The sequence below is a fragment of the Phyllopteryx taeniolatus genome, chromosome 14, assembly GCF_024500385.1.
Source record: "Phyllopteryx taeniolatus isolate TA_2022b chromosome 14, UOR_Ptae_1.2, whole genome shotgun sequence".
Taxonomy (NCBI): Eukaryota; Metazoa; Chordata; class Actinopteri; order Syngnathiformes; family Syngnathidae; genus Phyllopteryx; species Phyllopteryx taeniolatus.
In genome coordinates, this window is record NC_084515.1 from 22,053,729 (window position 1) to 22,073,093 (window position 19,365).

Consider the following 19,365-nt stretch of genomic DNA (forward strand, 5'->3'; position numbering starts at 1 on the left):
GACAGGAAATCTCTGCCATGTCAACACCGCCATGTTTCCTCTGAGACAGGAACAGACAAGCAAAACAAAGTGCAATAGACTACAGAAAATGCTTCATACATAAAACCTAACTCGACAAAGTCATGACTGATCTCTCGCTTCCTCTTGCGAACACGCGCGCAAGCACCCACCAATCTCCCATTACCACTTGGGTCTAAACGGCTAGAATTCATACTTTTGTTCCCAAATGGAGAACATCACGCAGGAGCTGGCTAGCTATGTGTGTAATTATGCTCAAGTGAGGGGATGCTGGCCCGTGTGCTTGAGGCTGGGATTTAAGACCCGGAAGGAAGGAAGAGAGAAGAGGAGGAGGCAGGGATTGCATGTGTGGGGGGCTGGGGGGGGGTTCAAGAGAGCAGGAGACAAGGAAAGCAGCGAGACAGGAGAAAATCTGGTTATTTTACACACAGCCGCCTCGTTAATGGACAGTGTGTGTGCGCTTTAGGTGGGGGCTGGGGGGGGGGGTTACTAGGAAAGGGCTGTTTAATCTGTTCCTTTACTATGAGGTAGGAAAAACCACTGGCCAACTCAGCCTGATCCTCGAGGCAGACATGCACGCATTTATGCGTGTGCGATGAAGTAGGTCAAGCACAGTAACCCCTTCATACGTGGGCATGTATGTGCCGTAATAGTCAAACTAATAATCTCACAAATTTGACAATATTTGAGACTATTACTGTGACAACAAGCTCCACAGACATTCATTGGCTACTGTGTTTTTTTAAATAATGAATGCATTTTCATACAACCCCAATTCCAATGAAGTTGGGACGTTGTGTTAAACATAAATAAAAACAGAATATAATTTGCAAATTATGTTCGACCTATATTTAATTGAATGCACTACAAAGATGATATTTAATGTTCAAAGTGATAAACTTAATTGTTTTTAGCAAATAATCATTAATTTAGGATTTTATGGCTGCAACACATTCCAAAAAAGCTGGGACAGGGTCATGTTTACCACTCACTGTGTTACATCACCTTTTCTTTGAACAACATTCAATAAATGTTTGGGAACTTACGACACTAATTGTTGCTTTGTAGGTGGAATTATTTCCCATTCTTGCTGGATGTACAGCTTCAGCTGTTCAACAGTCTCTGTCGTATTTTACGCTTCATAATGCGCAACACATTTTCAATGGGAGACAGGTCTGGATTGCAGGCAGGCCAGTTTAGTACACGCGCCTAGTACACGCACTCCTTTACTACGAAGCCACGCTGTTGTAACACGTGCAGAATGTGGTTTGGCATTGTCTTGCTGAAATAAGCAGGGGTGTCCATGAAAACCTGCATGTACCTTTCAGCATTAATGGTGCCTTCACAGATGTGTAAGTTACCCATGCCATTGGCACTAACACAGCTCCATACCATCACAGATGCTGGCTTTTGAACTTTGCGTCCGTAACAGTCCGGATGGTTCTTTCCCTCTTTCTCCCGGAGGACGCGACGTCCACAATTTCCCCCCAAAAATTTGAAATGTGGACTCGTCGGACCACCGAACACTTTTCCACTTTGCATCAGTCTATCTTCGATGAACTCGGGCCCAGAGAAGCCGGCGACGTTTCTGGGTGTTGTTGATAAATGGCTTTTGCTTTGCATAGTAGAGTTTCAAGTTGGACTTACGGATGTAGCGCCGAACTGTATTTACTGACATTGGTTTTCTGAATGTTCCTGAGCCCATGTGGTGATATCCTTTACACATCGATGTCAGTTTTTGATGCAGTGCCGCCTGAGGGATCGAAGGTCACGGGCATTCAATGATGGTTTTCGGCCTTGCCACTTACATGCAGTGATTTCTCCAGATTCTCTGAACCTTTTGATGATGATATGGACCGTAGATGATGAAATCCCTAAATTCCTTGCAATTGTACGTTGAGGAACATTGTCCTTAAACTGTTGGAGTATTTTCTCACGCACTCATTCACAGAGAGGTGAACTTCGCCCCATCTTCGCTTGTGAATGACTGAGCAATTCAGGGAAGCTCCTTTTATACCCAATCATGGCACCCACCTGTTCCCAATGAGCCTTTTCACCTGTGGGATGTTCCAAACACGTGTTTGATGAGCATTCCTCAACTTTCTTAGTCTTTTTTGCCACCCGTCCCAGCGTTTTGGGAACGTGTTGCAGCCATAAAATTTCGAAGGGTACTCACCGGTACTCGGCATTTTGGCACGAAAAGTTAACTTCACACGAGACTGGTGAATTTTGAAAATGAAATTAATTGATCCAAATGCTATAAAAAATTTATTAATTTCCTTGCCCATCAATGAGGCACAAGGTTAGTGTTTGTGACACTGTGAGATGTTTATGTGAATTTTGTCCCAATTCATTGTGCTGTGAAGTTGCGACAGTGAAGTTTTAGCCCAACGTTAAGCTTTTTTGTCATCGGCGCTTACGTTGGTCTGAAGACTAAAATAAACGCTAAAAACCATCAGTGCAAATAGCAAAAACTGGATTTTATATATATATATATTTTAGAACATTTCATTATGCATGACTGTAAATAAACTTTCGGTCTGTGCTGTTAAAAAACATAAAAATATATATTTAAAAAAAAAAGTAAAAACAAAAAACCCTTTCTCTTTCTGTCTCACTCTGGCCAGGATTCGGCACACTGAACGCTCTCTGGTTAACATTGTGCGCGACGCATCTCGTGTCCAGCCACTTCCACGGGCTAGCATAGCATTAGCAATGTTTTTAGCAATATCCGTGGTCATGAACGAACAAAAATAACGAGTCTGTCTGACATTTCTCATTGTCCCCACTGCCACAGCAGCGGCCAGGATTTCTGTCGCACAGCTGAGCAGCTGTGTGGCTCTTGTACACAGCGACCACGGAATGTCCATCCATCAGCTGTGATTGCGATTGATTCACAGCCTTTACTATGTAGTTAATTGAACTAGCATTTAGTAGCTTAGCTCGCCAGTAGCCAGAGATTTGATCACTGCTTGCCGCTCACTGGAAAAAGTAGTCCCGTGACACACAGTTGGAGGAGGCTAAATGAAGAAATGTATCGTTGTTAATTGAAGACTAAGTTGTTTGTATGCGTGAATGTGAGTATGAATGGTTGTTTGTCTATATGTGCCCTGACATTGGCTGGTGACCAGTTCAGGGTGTACCCCGCCTCTCACCTGAAGTCAGCTGAGATTGGCGTCAGCGCACCTGCGAACCTCGTGAGGATAAGTGGTTCAGAAAATGGATGGATGGATAATAACAATACTAATCATATTTTAGCGTTGGAGGAATTCTCGTTATGCAGAGCAGCATTGTAAATATTTGTAAGAATGCTGTGTTCTTGTTGGTGTTAATTATTTTAGGGCTAGGGAAAAAAACATCGTCTGTCGACCCCAAAAATTGGTCGATGCAAAAATTTCTGCCTTGACGAATTAGAAATTATGATTAAAAGCATATTTGCGCCGCCCGGAACCATGTTTGGTTACTATCCATGTAGCCGCACGACATTTGTTGGACACACGCACACACAACGTCATTACCTTCCAAACATGGCCACCACATAGGCACGTCTCGAGCCGCGGTCATTAATGTACTTGCAGACACACGCAACGTTATGACCTCCCCAACATGGCCGCCACATTGACACGATAATCAAGCTGCTACCGGGTGCTGCCGTATCTAGTCTTCATATCTATGTTTGGGAACTTTGGACCGGCTGAAATACACAGTTGTAGACCACAGTTATTATAGTTTGGGATTTTCCATTCTAGTTGTTTTTTTTATTTCGCTTGGGCTTTTTTTCTTCAAATTCAGTTTTTAGAGCAGGTTTTTTTTTTTTTTTTTTTTTTCCAAAAATGTTTCCTTTTTAGTTTTTATTACTTTCTGTTAATTTTTGTTTTTTATACAGGGTATTTGTCGAGGGTGAGATATAATAATAATAACAAATTTGAAAAATGTAGTAAAAGTCCTATGTTTGACTATTTAGACATCCATAGAGTGACTCAATCATGGACTAATAAAAGTGCTAATTAAAAAAAAAAACTTTCATCACACTCGTGTCCAGAAAAGGCCCCTCTGATGGCTACTCCTGTTTGACCCGGTTTTGTATCCGCTTTGTCCATATTTGGCCAAGACCGCCCCCTTTTCTTTGATTGGTTGTCTCTGTGTAGAAGACCCAACCCTCAGTACTCGATAGAGCACCCGTCTTTATGTTGACAGCACTGGCTCAGGGGCGGAGAGTTACTGTAATTTCTCGTGTGTAATGCGCACCCCCAAAGTTGACCTCAAAATTCTGGTGGCATACAAGAATGAAAGTGTACACTTTTTTTACTTACCTCTCTGTGGCGGCGGCATATTGGAATGAAAGTGTACCGCGTTTTCTTGACCTAGATGTACATATAACATACAGTTATAAAACTTGTTTTTGTTTTCATTTCCCCCTATACATGTGTACAATGCGCACTATTGACTTGACGATTTTTTGGGGGGGAAATGCGCATTCTACACAAGAAATTACGGTAGGCTGTGATCTTCGGGAGTGACGTAGATAAGATCGAGAAATTCAAATGACCTGATATCAGTCTTCTCGGCAGAAATACTTCTGGAACTCAGGAAGGCATGGACAATTCTAATTGATATTTCACATGTTCATTGAGGCAGCATAGAGTCAATATAACATCCCAAATACGAGGCTTTACACGATCAGGATTTTTGGGGCCGATCAGCGAGTTGAAACAAATGATCACTGATCCGATCACAAGATGGAGGAATATGTCTATTTAAATGACCTGTTCATTTACTGTATATACTCGTGTACTTAATTGCTCAAAAAATTATATTTACAATAAATACTGTATCTACGTTCCTCTATTTATGCCAGGAGGCATAGTGACAGACAGAACAAATGATAAATGGTCTTCTATTAGATGGCAGGAAGTACGTACAGTAATTAATGTCTCCACTTTTTGTGACATTTTTTTTTTGCTTGGTGTTCTGTTTAAAATATGTTCCTTGGCTCCATAAAGGTTGGAAATCACTACTCTAGTCAGATCGTGTATTCTAGTCAGTCAGATCAAACCAACATTACATGACAGAAATAATGGGTGCTAACTTACTGTAATTAAATTATTTTTAATTAAATGAATTCACCCACACCGAAACTTTAGAGTATGATTCAACAGAACGGCGACATGTTTACGTCCAACCGTTCTTTGTGCTACATAATGTTTTGTTGCCTGCTTGCGAGCCGTATCGTATTCAAAGTACGTGAACATACCTCAAGCAAGCCTTAAACAAACGTCCTCTCCTCTCCTGAGCACCGGTGACCACCAACACACGCTTTCCCCCATTTTGTCCTTATAATACAGTCAGCGCAATCCACTCTTGTTGTTGTCGCCACGGTAACGAGTGTTTGAGTTGACGATAAAGCCCAGTGATCATAAAAAAAACGGGATCGCTGGTATCTGAATACAAGATTTTCTTTCAGTTGTCTGACATAGAGCAAATTTGTCTTGTAGTCTGATCTGGGCATTACGTGTTGTCTGTCTCAGACGTGTTGTCTGTTCCACACCGCTGACGTTTTTGTTGTTGGTGTTTTTTTTTAAAATAACTTTATTGGCCGTCAGATATTTCCAATACTACGTCAAAAGATGCGCGACAAGGCTAAAAATAAACTAGCTTTTGGATTCAAATATACCGTGCACGATGGCGACGTGGAGTAAATGTCTTTTGGGGAGCCGATCAATCACGTTATTGATCGGATCGGCGAATTATGACATTAAAGCTGATCAGCATATATATATATATATATTCAAGTACTTATTTGCATGTTTTCCTGTTTTCCTTCCCTTGCTGCTAAATTGCGGACTTCTCAAGTGGACTTTCACATTTGTGGTGTTTCCACTACAAGCTTGTATATCTGACAGACACAGTCAAAATATTAGATTGACAGATAGATGAAAATGTGGTTTATTTAGCGTAAACTTAAGCCCGGTTGTATTTAGGATTGGGCATAGTTTGAATTTGAGCGGTTCCGGTTCCTTATTTCGATTCCAGTTCCAAACAATTCTCGATTCTGATTCTTTTACGGGGCTGGGTCAAAAAAGTTTGCATGGTTTAAATAAAGGTAACTTCCTGTTTGAAGCTTGTAGCCTCGAAACGCAGCACTTTCACACGACACCAGTGAATTATAATTTTTTTTAAATGGATGGACCCAAATGCTATAAAACGCGTTTCTTGGCGACATACAGTAAAGAACTGCAATTCCCAAACGACTGTTTGAGCTTCCTTGTTCCGTCATACATTTGAAATCAAACCAGAAAGCTCGCCTCACATTCACACATTCATACACCAATGGGCGGCTGCTGCCATGCAAGGTGCTGCCGGGCCCACTGGGAGCAAATTACGATTGTGTTTCTTGCCCAAGGATACTTCGACATTCGGACAGTCAGACCCGGGCTTAGAACCAGCTACTCTTCGGTCCCTGGACAACCCGCTCTACCCACTGATCCACAGCCGCCCAGTTATCCCCATAAGTGTTTATAGACTGTGTTCATTTTCCCTCTTTTTGCCGTTTTTCTTTAACTGTGTTTTGAATTGTTTGGCATCGTGAGTGTGGCATTGCGTCCAATGACTTGCCTCATTGTCGCTCACTTGCGCAGCTCAGTGGCCAATGTTAGTAATGACAGGTTGAAATAAAACTGACATAGCTCGGCTGAATGTGGCACGTACAGGCCCACTGTCGAAAGGGCATGTCACGATCCTGCCATCTTGCCAAGATGACAGTTTTCGGTTTTGATGGTGTGCGCGTTTGCGTCGGAGCTGGCCATCGCAATGTGACTGGCAGACAGACAGTAGAGCTTTTCTTCTGTCTGTGTGTCCGTACAGTTTGACTTTTTTTTGGGGGAGAAATTTTGGGTGGCTGTGTAGGAGAAACACTATGTACTGCATTTCATGTACATTTGGATGTTTATTTTGATAAAACGTCCTGGTCTACAGGGTTAAAGGCATTTCTCATTATTTGCCCATTCATTTTATGTTTTGAAATAAACAGTTAAGGGATTAAACCAGCATCCCTTTGAGTTTCTTCCTGGGCAGTCATTCTGCTAGGTTTCAATTCAAAAGGGGCAAGTGAGTTTCATGACATAACCTTAATGCGCTTAGCTGGTCTGTGATAGGTCGAAAGAGGTGAGACTGAAGGCCTCTTTATACTTTTATATTTCATCACGTGACCAACGCATTGGGCCGCGCGGCCCTTATGCAGCACTTGACGCGCACACGGCACAAATTGTCGCCGCGCGCAGAATGCCGCGGAGATCTCTCGTGCTTGGTCCGTTTTAGTCACATGCTGTGACAAAGTACTCAGCTTTCCCCTTGCTTCCTCAATACCGCAATCCCAACTTTCATTTAGTGGCTGCACATACCACCTACCCTGCCGCCGCCTTCATCGTTTTTGCAATATAATTAAACACATCATCTGGTCATCTAGGTCCATTTGTTCTAACAGGCACTATTCCACGGTCGCCATTGTTGTTGCTCTGTTCCTTGTCCGGAAAGTAAAAACGGCGACCAGAATTGGCCATAAAAGGCAGCGGAAAAGGCATCCTGTGGTGTCCGAGCCAATATCACCCGTAGCGACACCCTCGACTTGGAGGAAAACTGCAGCATATTTTCAAAACGGTGCACGTGGGTTGCGCTTGAGTATAAAGGCAAACTTCCCGTGGAATAGCCGCAGTGACGTCAGCGCGGTTGCCGCCCGTGCGAGTATAAAGAAGCCTTAAGGGGGGATGTCCATTCTCCAATAGTATCGTATACAAAGACAGCATACTGGCAATTAGACAATCAATCTCAATCAATTTTCATGGTTTACTTTTTTGTCAGTGCCAAAGTGTGTGCTATCAACACATGACATTAGGGGGGGAACAAATATATATGGTGCTGAGAGACTGTAATTCCCAGGAACTTGAAGGTTTTGATGGATCATACAGGGAAGTTGGACAGCGTAAGGGCATCTGTGGTGAAGGATGCTTCCTGAAGTCCTCTCTCATTTCTACAGTCTTGAGCATGTTCAGCTCCAAGTTATTTTGGCCACTTCAAAGCTTCAGCCGCTCCACTTCTGTCGATATGCAGATTCGTCAGTCTTTGATGATGCTGATGACTGTGGCGTCGTCTGCAAACTTCAGGAGTTTGACAGCTGGGTGCGCTGACGCACAGTCGTTCGTGTAGAGAGAGAAGAGGAGCGCCCCGGTGCTGATGGTGCGTGTGGATGAGGTGGTGTCCCGCAGCCTCACCTGCTGTGCACTGCCAGTCAGGAAGCTGTGAATCCACCATTAGATGGCAGGCGAGATGCTGAGCTGGAGAAGCTTGGAGAGGAGCTGGTCCGCGCAGGCTTTGAGGCAGGATGGGGACACAAGGTCTGGGCCCGCCGCTTTGTTGATCTTTTTGCAGTTCGATGAGTCTCACATCCTGCTCATGAATGTTCAACGTGGAAGTCTGAGGTGCGCTGGTGATCGGTGGTGCTGCTGGGTGGATGATGGCGAATATGCAACATTATAGTTTGCCAACCGCTTTAAACACAACAGATGTCGACGGCAGAAAAGATAAATGCGGGGAAAGAAGAGACTAAATAAGTTAATATATATAGCTCAGTTGTTAAACCCCAATTCCAATGAAGTTGGGATGTTGTTAAACATAAATAGAAACAGAATACAATGATTTGCAAATCATGTTCAACCTATATTTAATTGAATACACTAAAAAGACAAGATATTTCATGTTCAAACTGATCAACTTTATTGTTAACTTGGAATTTTATGGCTTCAACACATTCCAAAGAAGCTGGGACAGGTGGCAAAAAAGACTAAGAAAGTTGAGGAATGCTCATCAAACACCTGTTTGGAACATCCCACAGGTGAACAGGCTCATTGGGAACAGGTGGGTGCCATGATTGGGTATAAAAGGAGCTGTGTGATCCGCGTGCCGGTTCACCACAGCAACAATTGAAATGAGTCTCAAAGCCTTGGAGATATCAGTCACTTCTCATTTGTTTTTGAGTTTCTTTGGATTGTGGCATGATTCGTTGCTTTCTGAGATCTTGTAACGTACTTCAATTGACTGACGTACTACAAACCTGGTGGTAATCAGGCGTGGGTGTGGCCGGTGAAATTGGGGGGAAAAAAACTGTCAATACTGGTTAATCAGTTACACTTAAATACACTTTTTCACAGATTTTACTTCCGTTGAAGATAAATATAATGGCAGTAATTATTAGTATTATTAGTCCCCTGAAGATAATACAAATACTACACAGCCAAGTATGTTACAACCAGGACAGAGTGACTGTCCCACCACTACTCACTTAATTGTATTGAGCTACACGGTGTTTACAAATATTTGGCATTTAGAAGGCGATGTGACATGAAGGGGACCTGTGGGCTGCACGGTGGGCGACTGGTTTGCACATCTGCCTCACAGTTCTGAGGACCCGGTTTCAAATCAGACGTCCCCTGTGTGCAGTTTCCTGTTCTCCCCGTGCCTGCGTGGGTTTTCTCTGGCTAGTCCGTTTTCCTCCCACACCCCAAAAACATGCATGGTAGGTTAATTGAAAACTCTAAATTACCCGTAGATGTGAATGTGAGTGTTTTTGCTACTGCTGTTGAAATAGGTGCTTCTACGGGGTCCTTTGTCTTTACCCACTCAATTGCCTGCACATACAGTACATGCATGTACACCCAACCAATAATTGAGTTCTTGTGGGGGAATTTATCAAGCTCTTTTTAGTTTGCAACTAGATTTGCCATAACTGAGCAGTAGGAACCCTATTTGTGGGATGGCGTGATTTGAATGTGAATATTACTAACGATCAAAAAAACTTTGTGTACCAAAATAAAACAATTCCCATCTTGTCTAATTCCTTTGTAAATTATATATACATTTTTTAATTGAAAACATAGTGTATTTTATTTATAATAATAATAATAATAATTATTATTAAATTAGTAGGTGATGCTTTAAAGGCTAAAAATGTCAACTTTAAAGTAACATTCAGAAAACATTTTATACTGTATAGTCAAATAATTGTATTTCAATGACTGGAATCTACTGTGTATCTGTGATACTAAACTGCATTTTGGCCATAGCTTAAGCAATCACTAACCTTGTTCTGTGTTTGTATATACTGCAGCAGTACTGGCTGGTGCTCCCTGCCTCTAAAATTGTGCTTTTGTATTTCCCCCCACCCCCATCTCTCGTCAGGCACCTTTTTAAAGAGGACCATGGAATAGCAAGGTAGCGGCTGGCTGCGTAGGTCTTTCCTGCACAAGACACCTCCCATCTGTTGGGCCCCCCACCCAGCCATGGCAGACCCAGGGATGTTGAGTTTATTTGGGGACGATGCAGGCCTGTTCTCAGATGGATTAGATAGTTTAGGAGACTGTTTTCCTCAACAGCCAACCCCAGGCCAATCCACCACTCTACCCCGGCAGACTAATCCCCCTCTCAACCATGAACACCAGGGAAACCGGGGTTATCACCAGGGGATGCTCCTTGGTACTGGACCAGCACAACCTAAATTGGGCCAAATGTACGACCACAGCACCTACGCAGGCTATGAACAGGCCGGTGCGCCCGGGGGGAGAATGATGTCTCAGAATGGTCCTAGCCAGGGGCCACCAAATGTCAATGCAACAATGAATGGCATGGCTTCCCACTACCACAATAACCCTGCTAACTCAAGTAATACCCGTCATGGTTACCCAGGTGATACTGGGGGTGGAGCAGGTGGAGCTGGTGTTTGGGGCCAGCAGCATCAAAGTAGATCACCATATCAACAGGCAACAGTGCAACCAGGGAGTGCCCCGAACCAGATAGGAGCTTTCCAAATGTCCCAAGGCAACTACGGAGGGATGCAAGGCCAACCCACAGCCAATGCAACTCGCATCAGCCAACATTACCCACCACAGAGCATGGCTCACCAAGCCACTCAAGACCCATCACACTACATGGGACATGTTGGAATGGTGGGGGGTCAAATGAGACACCCACAGCCACAAAGCCAGGGTTACCCCAATATGAGTCACACACCTAGATTCCCACATTCCCCCTCACGACAGTCTCCACATCCTCATCAACATCAGCAAGGTATGGGTGGGTTTGGGGGTGGCCAGTACCCAAGCTATCAAGCTCAGTATGGTGCCATGGGTTCTGGGATTGGCCAGGGTGCCAATGCTACTGTCACTAGCAATGCCAGCCCTGCTATGGGACCTGGGCAGCTTGGCCAAAGGTTTAACCAAGGATCCGGCCCAGCTTCTGGGCAACCTGGACAGCGATACCCCCCTGGACCATCCCACCAAACGCATTCTGTCCAAATGCAGCCACAGCCAACAGGGCAACAGGGCCAGCCTATGCACCCCCTTAGCCACTCCCAGGCCCCAAGTCAACCCCAGTCCCACCTAGCACCCCCAGCTCAGGGATCCTACCCTTCTCCCTCATCAATGTCCCCCATGAGGGTTTTGGGAACCCCAACCCCTCCACCCCAACAGGTCAGGCCCCCTAGTGCAGGACTAGTTGTTCCCACAGAGGTTACTGCCTACACAGCCCTGCAGTCAACACCTAATTCTATCGCACATCCTCAGAGACCTCCGCAAACGTCACTGTCTGCTCCACACCAACACCAGCAGACCCACAGTATACCTCCCAACGCTGGGCAGATTTACCCTGGCTTGGGACACCCGCAGCGTGGTCCCCAAATTGGCCCAAATCGGCCTCCGCTCCAGCCACAAGGTAAAGTGGTAATTTATTGCCAGTATTACTCGTACTCTAAAACCATTAAATGATTGGAGTTGTTTTATTTTGAAGTCTGCGAAAATATCTGGTTATTTCTCCCAACAGAATTTCTTACGATGTTGTGTTACAGTAACTTGGGGCTTAAGTGATTGTTCTGCCTGTTTTCAGGGCCTCATGAAGCACCTGTCAGCCAAGGGGGAGATCAGCATCTCCTCCATTCCCAGCAACAAGCCTCTAGAAGTGGCCAGCCCATCCAGCCTTGTCCTGTCGGTTTTCAGGGTCCATCTGTCAATCAACACGGAGCCCTGCCTATGAACCATGGTTTATTGCCACCCACCCAAAACATTCAGACGCAGCACACTCACCTGTCCCCCCACCCTCTACAGAGCACGCCCCCTGCCCCCAACCAGGTCTCCCACCATTGGGCGCCGCCACCTTCTGCCTCCCACCCGCTCTCCTCACCCCCTACCACCCCACAGAAAGTGCCTAATATACAGGTGAGTCTCAATCAAAGAAACGCTTTGATGTAGTTGCATTGCTATGTGCCAGAAAGATCAACACTGTTTTTTTTTTTTTTGGCTACGTGTAGATTTACTATATGTGAATGTTTATTTTTCATGTGGGTGGAGTAATTTGTGTGTTTGGAGTGTGAGGGAAGTTTGCTGTGTTTGTGTGTACATGACATTTGAGAGCACAACCGTACATTGGCCACTGCTCAGTGGGGCCCTGTACGCATTTCTGGTCTTTTGTGTCTGTTCTCGGCCATGCGTGGTTGTGCTTCCATGTCTGTGTGTGGGGAAATACAGTTTTGCAACTTGCACACACAAACACACAATGTACCACACGTGCATAGAGGCGCCACCAGCATAATCTCTTCTACCCCTTGCTCCCACTTCACCCCCGCCTCTTTAGAGGAAACTTCCCTTCCTGTCTCTGCCTCCTCCCTGTCTCCTCTCTTTCCGCTCTCTCTGCAGGTTTCTTTCTCAGCCTTATTTCTTTTCATCTGCCAGATGTTCAGAGAGATATTTTGTGTTAAGAGTGCGAGAGTGATGAAGAAAAGGAGTCAATGTGGGCCTTTTCTTAAGAGGAAGGATATGGGAAAACAAGCAACGACCTGGAGATGCCACCTAAGCTCTACCATAGGAGACAGCGACTACGACGGAGGGCCTGGTGGCAATGTGGTTGTAGTGTTCAGTGGTTACATCCATGTTTCTGTTGTTTTTGCACCATTGCTGCTGCTAGCGGTGGCCTTCGCTTCTATTAGCTTGCTCAGTTGCTCAAAGCCACCTTTCTCTACTGACCCAGTCACACACAATGGCAGCCCTGTGGTCTCACGTTCCCACATCCAATCCCCTTTCCTCTGCATTCTCATTCACACTGCTTTCGACTCCTTACCATCACCCACCCTACCTCTCGCCTTTGTAACCTGTTTTGTGGTTGACATTTAAGTCGTCACACTCAATTTATCCAGGTCTCCTGACCTAGATGCCAGTTTGACTGCTGAACACTGCTTCTTGCTGGGCAGACTGCATGCGCCATCACAAGTCTAGTTGCCCACAGGCCCCACAGCCTCCCATCAACACAGTCACTCAGACATCCACACAAACCAACAGTGTGGTTCGGAATGCGATGGCTAACGTGCCTGGGGGTATAGGATGTAGCCTATCTGGTGGAACCCTTTAACTGTGTGTGCATGACTGCCGCTATATAGTGCTACACAGCTATGAGTGATTGTTGTGATGCACTTGTTTGAAAGCCACACCCATTTCCACATAGAGCACGTATGCACACAGACCAGTCAGTCGTGATTATGGTATGTCTAGTAGTCTAAGCTCCATCTGTTCACTAAGCATGGTTATTACACATACGCTTATATATGCACACACACATGCACGTGTGCTTTCGTCAACAGCTCAAGGTCACAGCTCTGGCAGAGTACTGTGCTGTGACCTTTATTCTACATCACGCGCACACGCTGTTGCGTGTGGCACTCTACTTGACATATAACATGCCTATCTCACCCCTCCCCCGCTTATGAATGTCGTCAGCAAGCTGCTACACCATCTAACTCGCCCTATCTCTGCAGCTTCTAGGAAATGGCTCTCTAATGTTGTCCTTTTTTGTGTGCGCGTTTTAAGCAAAACATAGGGAAACAATTTTTGGCTAAATGAGCAAAAATAATACAAAATAAATTAATCAGTGACGTCAAGCAAATGCCCCATAACAATTCAAGACATTTGTGCAACTTATTTTCCCCTCTGTCATTTTATGCTGATTTGTCATAATTCGCCAAACCGATCAATGATGTCGTTGATCGGCTCCGCAAAAGACATTTACTCTGCGCCGCCATAGTGGACAGTGTATTTGAATCCAAAAGCGAGTTTATTTTTAGCCTTGTTGTGTGTCTTTTGACGTCATATTGTATTGCTTGAGGTATGTTCACGTACTTTTAATACGATACGGCTCGCAAGCAGGCAACAAAATGTTCTGTAGCCTAGCAAGCTAGTGCGAGCACTAACAGTTGTAGTAAATATGCCGGCGTTTCGGTGTGTGCGAAGTAATTTAATTAATTTAATTACACTAAGATGGCCCATTATTTCCGCCATGTTGTAATGTTGGTTTGACCTGACTGAAAACTTTAATTTATGTCAGTGGCCAATCCTTGAATGCCCCTTAGAGGTCATTGCTTTACCTTTTGTCTAAAATGCTAGAGAATACTTTTGAAGATACTCTGTATACAATACACAAGTATTGAACGCGTCATTTAAATCGACATATTTCTCCATCTGATCGGTTATTGTTTTTTTAAACTCTGTCATCGGCCCCCAAAATCCTGATTGTGTAAAGCCTACAATAAAGTAAATGGCATTACAAAGCAAATTTATTTATATAGCACATTTAAAACACAAAGTAACTCAATGTGCTTTACATGATTAAAAGCATTTAAACAAAAAGAGAGAAAACGGCGAAAAACCTTTTTAAAAAATTAAAAAAGCTTAACATTTATAAACAAAGACAACAAATAAAATTGAATAAAAAAATAAAAACGCGCCGTTCAAGAAAGATCTTTTAAAAGTGGAAATGCTCTAAAAAGCATGAGAGGAAAAAAGAAGAGTTTTTAACCTGGACTAAAAACATTCGCACTTGGGGCTGACTTCAATTCTATTGGCAACTTATTCCATTTGTGTGTAGCATAGCAGCCAAAAGCTGCTTTACTATTGTTTGTTTTGGACTATGTGCTCGTCATCTGACTTGAGTCTGGAGATCTCAGAGCCCTACTCGACTTATATTCTATTAGCATGTCTTTTAATGTATTCAGGACCTAAACCATGGGGCGGCAGAGAAGCTCAGATTTCCCTTTCCCCAGCCAATTTGCCAAGCATTTTCAGCGGGATCCTGAGGTGTTCCCAGGCCAGCCGAGAGACTTGGTGTGTCCCGGGTCTTCCCTGGCGCCTCCTCCCGGTGGGACGTCCCTGGAACACCTTGCCAGGGAGGCGTCCTGGAAGCATCCTAACCAAGCCACCTCATCTGGCTCCTTTCGAGTCAGAGAAGCAGCAGCTCTACTCTGAGCCCCTCCCGGATAACCAAGCTTCTCACCTTAGCGCTAAGGAAGAGCCTGGATACCCTTCGGCGGGAAATTTTTTTGTCCACTTGTATCTGTGATCTTGTTCTCTCAGTCGTGACCCATAGCTTGTGACCATAAGTGAGCGTGGGAACGTAGCTTGACTGGTAAATCGAGAATCTTCGCCTTTCGGCTCGGCACTCTGTTCACAGCGACAGATTTCGCAGAGGCTGCACTAATCTGCCAGTTGATCTCCTGCTCCATACTTCCCTCGTGAACAAGGTGCTTTAAAGTCCTACATTGGGGAAGGATCTCATTCTTGACCTGAAGAAGGCACTCCACCTCTCACTTTAACGACTGAGGACCATTAATTAAGATTTGGAGGTGCTGATGCTCATCCTAACCGCTTCACATTCTGCTGAGAACCGCTCCTGCGAGAGTTGAATATTGCGGTTTGGTAAAGCCAACAGAACCAAATCATCTGCAAAAAGACATCTGCAGAGACTTAATACTGAAGCCACCAAACCGGACCCCCTTGAATGCCTAGCTTGCACCTAGAAATTCTGTCCATAAAGTTCAGAAACCGATTACTGACAAAGGGCAGTGTTAGCGGAGTCCAACTCTCACTGGAAATGAGTCGGACTTGCTGCCGGCCATGAGGGCCAAACTCTGACACCGTTCATATGGGGACCAAGCACTGGGCCCAGTAATCCATGCTCTCGGAGCACACCCCACAGGACACCATGAGGGACCGGTTCTAACGCCTTCTTCAAGTGTACAAAGCAGATGTAGAAATATTGGTTGGGCGAACTTCCATGCAACCACCAGCCCCCTACTGAGGGTGTAAAGCAAGTCCACTGTTCCACAGCCAGGATGGAAACCAAAGCGGTGATTATGACGTGGCCCACAACAAAAATGAGTTTGACACCCCAGACTTAGAACCAAGTATCATTGTGACACAAAAACTCTTCCTCCATGCTACGGTGACAGCTCAGGCAGGAGGCTGACGCAACTTGTAAAAAACAAACGCACTGTTGAATCCTCGTTATCCATTGTATTTTTTATGTTGCGTTTTTTTTCTTCCATTCACTAAATTCAGTTGACATGGACAGTACATTCAGTGGACAGAGCCGTGTCCAGCTCCACCAACTATAAGCATACTGAAACATACTACTATGACCGACACCTTAAGTGGTCAGTGGGGCAGTTTAAATATTTTGAGATCTTTTTCAATGGAAAAGCTTTACTAAATTAGGGTTTGCTTATATCCAAGCCATTTTGGCAATTTCAAAAAGGTTATTGTACATCTCAATTCAACTCTTTGTGAGTTTTATTGTTGTAGTAAAGCTTTTATTTATGTATGAAACATAAGTATGCTTATATCTGTAGATATGTATGTAGGAACATTGTCCTTAAACTGTTTGACTATTTTCCCACGCACTTCTTCTCAAAGAGGTGAACCTCGCCCCATCTTTGCTTGCTTCAGTTTGAACATTAAATATCTTGTCTTTGTAGTGTATTCAATTAAATATAGGTTGAACATGATTTGCAAATCATTGTATTCCGTTTTTATTTGTTTAACACAACGTCCCAACGTCATTGGAATTGTACATAAATGAGGAAAACGATGAACTTAAATGATTTTAACAAATGGCTGCATTGAGTGAAAAATTTAAGCGGGTCTGAAAACTTTCCGTACCCACTGTACATATAGTTTGCCTAACTGCACAGGAAAATCCACTGCCATATAACACTGACCTTGGTCACAGAGCCTTTGTGAGCTGTGGACTCGGACGTTATGTCCCAATGATGAACGCCAACGTGTGCTAACTTGTCCGCAGGAAGTAGTCTGTAGTTGGAACCCATTTAATTCTCCCGGCTCCAACACAGAGCCGCTCGTCTCTCACGCCACACTTAAAGGCATTTTCTAACTTTTCGGGACACAAGAAGTCATTGGCTGTCTGTCAGCCTTTTGATCACTGGCTTTTCAGACACCATATGAGCCCTGTCGCGTATGTTTTTTAAAAATTGTATTACTATTATTTTTTTCTTAAGTCCCGGTACTAAAAAAAATTGGTGCTGTACTATTTTTTTACATCAAACTACTTGTGCAAAGAGGTTGTCAACTTTCTGCCAAGTCAGTTGCTACAGACATCCAGACTTCATATGGCCTTCAGATTAGCTCAAGGACAGTGCACAGAGTGCTTCATGGAATGGATTTCCATGGCTGAGCAGCTGCATCCACGCCATACATCACCAAGTGCAACGCAATGTGTCTGATGCAGTGGTGTAAAGCATGCTACCACTGGAATCTAGAGCAGTGGAGACACGTTCTCTGGCGTGACGAATCACGCTTCTCCATCTGACAATCTGATGGACGAGTCTGGGTTTGGCAGTTGCCAGGAGAACGGTGCTTGTCTGACTGCGTTGTGTCAAGTGTAAGTTTTGATGGAGGGGGGATTATACTGCGGGGTTGTTTTTCAGGAGCTGGGCTTGCCCCCTGAGTTCCAGTGAAAGGAACACTGACTGCTTCACCATACAAAGATATTTTGGACAATTCCATGCTCCCAACTTCGTGGGAACAGTTTGGAGCTGTCCCCTTCCTCTTCCAACATGACTGTGCACCAGTGCACAAAGCAAGGTCCATAAAGAAATGAATGACAGAGTCTGGTGTGGATGAACTTGACTGCCCTCAACCCGGATGAATCATAGCCGAGACTGAGAGCCAGACCTTCTCGTCCAATATCAGTGTGTGACCTAATAAATGCGCTTCTGGACGAATGATCAAAAATTCCCATAAACACACTCCTAAACCTTGTGGATAGCCTTCCCAGAAGACTTAAATCTGTTATAGCTGCAATGGTGGGCCTGGCATCATATTGAACCGCATGGATTAGGAATGGGATGTCACTTAAGTTTATATGTGAGTCAAGGCAGATGAGCGAATACTAGTGATGTTACGGGTTGTGTCGAGTCTTCGAGGCGTGAGTCGAGTAATGAAGGGGTTGTGTCCGCAAAGCGCGTATCGAGGCTTGCTTCATTTAGGGGAGTGATGACGTCTGAAGCCTCACCGCCTGGCTTGTACCACGTGAACGATTCGGGAAGCGCTTCAGAGTTTGCCCTGAGATTTGACAGCAACATAAACCCCTCATGCAGGCTCCATTCCAAAAGCATAGAGTTTGGACATAGCTTGGGCAGCAGAGATAGCGAGCACTTGCGTCACTCCTCGGAATCCTTGGAAACGGGCTGCTGCCCGCTAAACCGGTACCCTGGTCTAATAGCCCAGCCGTTGGTGCACTCGACTCACAACCTGGGGTATGGTTGTTGCCTGAGTTCGAACCACAAGTAGCACCGCACCGCATAAGTAACTGTTATTGATGCTTAGCAATTACATTAGTTTCTTAAAAACTGCATTTTCCACCATTTCTTTATTGAAAGGGGAGGTTTTTTTTGTCTTCCGAGAAAGTAAGGCACATAAAACCTCACTGAGAGAAAAAAATTCCTGTACCCCAGTTTGTAATTTTGCTCTTGAATGAATCACAAAAAACAAAAATGATTATAAACTGTTATTTCTAAATAAGCACTTTCAAAATTCTCTGCCCTCTTAAGCTCATACCATTTTCCCAAAGTGACAGAAAAACATTATACAACCTGCCATACCAGTGATGAGGAACATTTTAAGCACACAGAATACGTTAAAAAGTAATATATTTTGCACTTTATGTTGGAAAATTACTTGGTCAAATATTTGTAACAAGAGCCAAAGAGACGCAAAAATGCAATGCAGCACATACTGTATGTGGTAAAGATACAGCTGCCTGTGATTATGCACATGCCCAGCAGGTGGTTTCGTGTGCAACGAAGCATCAAGAAATGAACTATTACTCGAACCAATGGCCGAAGTGTTACGACGCTGCATGAAGCTTCATCGCGCCATCACCAGCGAATACCTTTGGCAATATAGTCCATATGTACTGTATATAAACGCGCACATTTGTGCTCCCAGCCGCAAAAGCTCTTTTTTT

At 44.3% G+C, this 19,365-nt stretch overlaps 1 protein-coding gene across 4 annotated transcripts in view; it reads left to right on the forward strand.

Moving 5' to 3' along the window:
* chd7 (chromodomain helicase DNA binding protein 7) overlaps positions 1 to 19,365 on the forward strand; it is a 90,932-nt gene that overhangs the window by 14,992 nt on the left and 56,575 nt on the right. For all 4 annotated transcript variants that reach the window (XM_061798616.1, XM_061798615.1, XM_061798613.1 and 1 more), the window contains exons 2-3: positions 10,249 to 11,775; positions 11,947 to 12,275. In XM_061798616.1, the coding sequence (XP_061654600.1) occupies positions 10,350 to 11,775; positions 11,947 to 12,275 (1,755 nt within the window). In that variant the 5' untranslated portion in view covers positions 10,249 to 10,349. The remainder of the gene's footprint in view (positions 1 to 10,248; positions 11,776 to 11,946; positions 12,276 to 19,365) is intronic.